The sequence below is a fragment of the Vigna radiata genome, chromosome 3, assembly GCF_000741045.1.
Source record: "Vigna radiata var. radiata cultivar VC1973A chromosome 3, Vradiata_ver6, whole genome shotgun sequence".
Lineage (NCBI taxonomy): Eukaryota > Viridiplantae > Streptophyta > Magnoliopsida > Fabales > Fabaceae > Vigna > Vigna radiata.
In genome coordinates, this window is record NC_028353.1 from 4333036 (window position 1) to 4339141 (window position 6106).

The 6106-nt window shown below is 31.0% G+C and overlaps 1 protein-coding gene across 2 annotated transcripts in view; it reads right to left on the reverse strand.

Annotated features, from left to right (window-relative positions):
* Positions 1-5084: 5084 nt before the first annotated feature.
* The window catches only part of LOC106757789 (phosphatidate phosphatase PAH1), a 7979-nt gene continuing 6957 nt past the window's right edge, over positions 5085-6106 (reverse strand). For both annotated transcript variants that reach the window (XM_014640581.2, XM_022779175.1), the window contains exons 8-11: positions 5950-5993; positions 5730-5858; positions 5540-5638; positions 5085-5448 (exon numbers count right to left, since the gene is read on the reverse strand). In XM_014640581.2, the coding sequence (XP_014496067.1) occupies positions 5395-5448; positions 5540-5638; positions 5730-5858; positions 5950-5993 (326 nt within the window). In that variant the 3' untranslated portion in view covers positions 5085-5394. The remainder of the gene's footprint in view (positions 5449-5539; positions 5639-5729; positions 5859-5949; positions 5994-6106) is intronic.

A 6106-nucleotide genomic window follows, 5' to 3' on the forward strand; every position in this document is an offset into this window, starting at 1 on the left:
GATATGACACTAGCATGAAAAGAAAAGAAAGATGTATCTAAGTTGTTTCAAGTATCTCATTATTCTTTTACCTTGGACATGATGTGCTTTAATCATTCTTTTTTGCTGGTGCAGAATGAATACACAACACCTATTAACGGCTACTTTCTAGAACAATTATTATTTCTGTTTAGAGCAATCTTCTGATTTAATTATAGGCTCTGAGTCAACCAATATTTTGTGCATATTAAGCAAGTTCAACTCAAAATTAAGTCAAAACTAAACAAATTAAGCATGATACCTAATATCTTTATCTATTATGATTAAATGAATTTTTAGCCTTATTTTATGAGGAGAGTAAATTAAGTTAATTAGTAGCTTCCATAATTGACACAATCATGCATGTGTTTAATTCATACATAATAATATCCTTAGTTTTGTTGTCTTCTCCAACTCATGACGATGTTGACACAAACGTTGTTTTTTTTATTGAGTTTCAATGGAAGTAACACAGTGACACACTTGTTGTTGGTACCATGAAAATGAAACTAAAGAATGATTCACACACTAGATAGAATCTAGTACCGAAGTAGGTAAATCATACATCTACTTTCATAGAGCTCTCAAACAAATGAATCTTTACGTGTTTCAGTAATCACACTGCCATGCAACAGTGACTCATATAGTAGCACTTTCATGCATGTAAAAATTTAGTTATATTGAACACTGACAAGGTAAATGAAATCAAACGACATGTTTTTTTTTCTCTTTAATTTGTTGTTACACCGACGTGCTTCTCTGCCACATCTTCGAAAAAACATCAAATTTCTCTGTATAAAGACATGTCTGAAAGTGAAGAACTGGTTCGGAATGGAGTGTCTAACTATCAGAAACCCAAACGCAGCATCTCTCGTGGAGGAAGCTTGTTTTGTCGACTTTTCAATTTTTCCTTTTGTGCCTATTCTCAATTTTATATCAATTAATCATGTGTAGTAGACCCTTTTACTTATCAACAAAAGGTTTTTTATTATTATCTTTTTCAATTTTTTCTATCTCTACTTGTAAATTAAATTTTAATATTTTTTAAAAATAAACACCGTTAATTTAAAAATAGTTTCATATAACAATATAAATTATTATCATAAATATAAAAATATAATCATGTCTGTTAAACATGTTTATCTTATTATAAATTTTAATTAAAACACCTAACTATTTATTTATTAGAAAATTTTAGTTATATAAAATAAATATTTATATATTACATTATCTATTATATTTAGATTGATGATATTTTAGAAGCAAAAAGGTGATACATATGAACTGAAGGAATTTTTAACCGTTGGATTTTATCATAATCAGACTATCCATAGTGTACACTACTTAATTTTAATTTGGTCTATCTCTTTCTCTCTTATCTTAATCTAGTTTTATAAACTGGTATTATGAAGGAGGGAAATAAAATTAAAAAAAATAAAAATAAAATGAGTGATGTGGTAAATACGTTAATTGATTTATTTTGACTTGGTCAAATACAAGTGTTCTCTTTTTTAGCATTTTGGTTTGGAAGTTCTAACATGTTTGAGGTGATGATATGTGAGTCAGTCGTTCTCCAAAGCTTACCCAAGAGCGTTGGTTTCGAAAAATAAAGAATGAGCAACAAAACAAAGCTCGAAAGCAATTGCTTTGTCCTTATTCTCATTACATTCTCCATCCAACTTTAATAACGTTAGCAACTATAAAGGCATGTTAAAATCTGCCAAAACAACTTCAGAGATATACAAAAAACATGTTTCACTCATTTTTAAGGTAAAATTAAACTTATGCTTCTAAATTCGAACACTGTCATTGAAGTCTAGTTCTAATGCTGCTACAAAACTAGTTAAGAGTAAATTTGGTGTTACTCTGCCATTTCAAATTGTTTTTCACAACAATAGCATTATTACAGTGTACAATATATTTATCACTGCATATTTGTTCTTATAGTAAAAAAAAATTAATAAATATAGATACTTTAATTGAGTATTACTACCTGATAGTTTTACGCAGAATAATTAATACTATAAATAAGGATTGTTAATTTGAATAGTTAAGGAATGTTTTAAGAAAATATAGATTCGGCGTTCATAATATAGGGAAAGAAAAGTCATGATAAAATATTGGATCACAAAAAAAAAAAATTATGAAAAATATTGTTGGAACATAAATTTTGAAACATTATTTATTGTGTTATTGGGAGAACTTATAAGATAGAGTATTCGAGTTGATAACTGTTTTAAAATAATGAGATCGAGTATTATAAAGTTATAATAATTTGATAATGAAAATAGAATTTCTTAAACTTGTTTCATTATTTAAAACACTAGTCTTCTTTCTAAAAAAAATTCCTCTTAAGTTCTCTACCTTCTCTCTACTTTTTCTAACTCCTACGTCAATTCTCTGATGATCAGAAGGTGTCTAAACGACCATAACAACGAGGTCTATGTTTCTATCCAATCAGTTCTTAGTTTTGAGTAAATAAGTTTTTGTTCCTTTTTCCTTTCACTCTTACGTTGAGGTCATGCATGATTATTTTCCATCGCATGTGTGTTTTAGCCTCTTTCCTGGTTCCTTATTGATAAGAAGTACAAAGGACTTTCTCTGATCTCATTTATATGATTTGTAGGTGTTTTTAGAATTTCTTGAGCTCTATGCAAGGTTTGGTGAGCGATGTTGATATGCAATAGTTCTCTTACAAGTAAGGGAAGCTAGTGTGTTTTATAATTTAGCTATCGAGTATGAAAGGATATTTGATAGTTTATGAAATTGATGGATGTTATTAATTGTGTTAAAATGGTTGTTATTAAGTTTGGAGTGTTTTAGAATGATGATTCTTGGTTGAATAATGTTGGTATGTCTTGCTGATTCTTGTTATGAATGTTGTTGTTGAGTTGCTAGTAGTGTCAATTTAGTTGTGATGTGGGAAAAGAAGGTTTGGTTTAAGTTACAAGTCATCATCTTTAGTAAAAAAATGAGGTTTTGATACGTGAACTTTTAAGTGTCAATTGTAACTTGTTGGCACCTTGAGTTGATAAAAATATGATATAGAAATAGGTATAAGTCAATATGGTAGTTTAGAAGGTTTTATGTTCAATTAAGAGGTTTTGGTAAGAGAGATTTTTAGTTAATGGTAAAAAGGGGGAAACTGAACTTTAAGGTTTATGGTGTGGTCATTTAAGACTTGTTTGAGCTTTGAGAATAATAGAAATTTGATGTAAAACCATTTTGACAATTATTGAGTTGAGTTTCACATGGTTTGGGGTTAATTTTAGATGTTTTGACTAGTGAGAATTTAAATTAGAGAGTCTGTGCAAAAGAGGAGGGTTTTGAGCCTATTGTTGAGTCATTTATGACTTGTTAGGACCTTAGTTGCCAGAAATTTGAGTTAGAAGGTGTTGTTTGGAGTTTATGTACTTTTGGAGTCTCAAAAATGGTTTGATATAACTAGTCTTGGTTCTAATGATCAAAGGGGTACTTATTTTCATCTATAAATATGTTTTCACATCAATTCTAATGTTTAAGGAACCAATTTGATCAATTGAACGAGTCTCAAGTACATTAAAAGCCAGATTCAAAGTGTGTTGTTTGTTGATATGGCATCTGACGCCCCCTTTCTGGGCACCCGAGCGCCACTTTCCAGTGGTGTTAGCGTTGAGCGCCCTTTTTTTGGGTGTTGAGCACCACGAGTCCAGTGATTATAGCACTGAGGGGTGGATGTCTGACTCTAAGCGTCATGTTCCTTTGAGTGATTTTGAGTTCTTTCCTTCTTGGTTTTGTGAGTAATGATTTTATTGATAATGTACTATTTGATGACTATAATATATGAAATAATTAAATGGTTTATGGATGAGTTTATGAGTAAAGTAAATTGAGCTTTGAAAATAATTTCAAAGGTGAAATTCTTAGTGGTGGTTTCAAGTGAGTGATGTATTGATGTAGGGACTCAGTGTTGAAAGTTATTCTAATGCTTCAATAATTTCATCATCTTAGATAGAGATAGAGAAGGGGGTTATGTGGTAAGGAGTAGCATGAGATCCTAGTCTATGGTTTGGTGTTCATAAGTGGTAAACAGACTAAAGTTGTGTAATAGCTAAAGGGGGTCAACTCTTTCACCACTATAAATGTAAAACTTGTCATAGTCTGACATCAATACATCTATCCAAATAGTTTAAATATAGATCAATTGCATTATTAGGATGTTTGAATTGTTATAAAGTTTATCATGTCAATGAAATATTCATAAAATATGATTGGTTTTATATCATTATTAGGTAATGTTATTATTATTATAATTTATTTGCGTAGTAAATTAAAAGTAATAAAAGAAAAAAGACAAAAGATGTTTAATTTCATTATTCAGATATTGTTTAATTTCATCTTATAAGAATTAATAATTTATATTATACACTCCTGTTAAAACTGTTTTGATCGCCAGAGGTATAAAACCTTTTCTTACAAAAAATTATTAAACACTATTTTTTAAAACCATTTTTTGGATGTAAAATAATGGATGTAAATTTGTGTAAAAGTTTATTGAACGTCAAAATATTAATACCCTTAATTTATGGATAGAACAGTAAGTGTAATTGAAATCTATAAGAGCCTGTGAAATTATAGACTCTGGTTTTCTTTGTTAGTCTCGACAAAAATGTCGATGCCACTTCACAAGTTCAATGGACAACTGTGACATGTACTACATGACACGTAACAGTATTCAAAAGGGGAGTAATTGCTGTACTAGCTTGCTGAAATTCGTTACACCAGTATTCTGCATGTTTCAAAAACATAATTTGACGTGCTATACGTACTCATACAGTCCTTTACCGTACACTGTACGAGTTTTCACTCGTGCGGCCAGGTGCAACGAATGGAAATTAATATAGATACAGTTTCTTATTGAATCAGTCGGTGGATGCATTTTGCAATCCAAGGGTTTGAAGTCATTGATATGAAACTTGTAATCAACTGAACGTGAGGGAAGAGGGTTCTGGAAAGAAAAGGATAACCCAATTATTTGGGTTAACATGTTTTTTCTGACAAAGTGAATATGTTGTACAGATGTTGGCTTGGTCGGGAAAAAATGAGTATAATACATGTAAACCAAATGTTATACAATGTGGATGGTTGATTAATGGGTAATGATTAATCAAGATTCAATGAAGATCAAAAAGAAGAAAAACAAAGGCGTGTTGAATAACGTTCTGCGAGATCACTTGTATGCAATCATGGAATTCCCGTGTAGTAGGACACTTTCCAATCATGTCACAGTTTTGTGCCAAGTAGAAAGGACATGTTGCATTATCGATCAACATCTTGGATGGTCCCATACCAACGGATCCTTGTCAAAAAAAGGAACAATATACCTTAAGCATTGAACTAATCCACTTCTGGAAAAGGCATTCTCCAATAATTCCATGAGTTGAAATCCTCCTGTCATAATTCAAAATTGCAAATCAAATCTTATTAGTTGTAAAGTTCATAACCTGCAAAGCTCTACAGGTTTTGGAGACTCTTTTATCACCTGCTCAACCAGAGAAGTGGGAGGGAACATGTCATTGACGAGTGTGTGTAATGATGTGTAGGATTTTGAATCAATACGGTGACTTGTTGCGACTTCACCCTATTAGTTTTCATGGCATTTTGTTAGTACCCTGTGAGAACTAAAGAAAATACTATGGTAAAAAAAAAATACATCAATCCAGGATGCACACCTTGGGATTGATAATAAATATCTTGCCCTTCGGGATTCCCATCTTTCTGTAACTAAGTTCATCAGTGTCTCTATTGCCAAACCCAGCATAGAATGGGTTATAATCAGAAGGGAAAAGTCTTTTGATATCCTGCAAAACATTATTATCAGAACAGGTGTGATGTCAGTAAGGAAAATACCTTTTGATGGCACTTCTGAATTGCTTGTGTTTTCGAAATTACCTCTAGACAAGCAATCTTGAACTCATGAGGTGCCCTTCTTATTACTTCCATCAGTTCAAAGTCACATAATAATATAAGAAGTCAGATGTGTATATTCAATAAAATAGAATGGATATCATAAACAAATAATTGATGACTGACTATAAGTTTTTTTTTT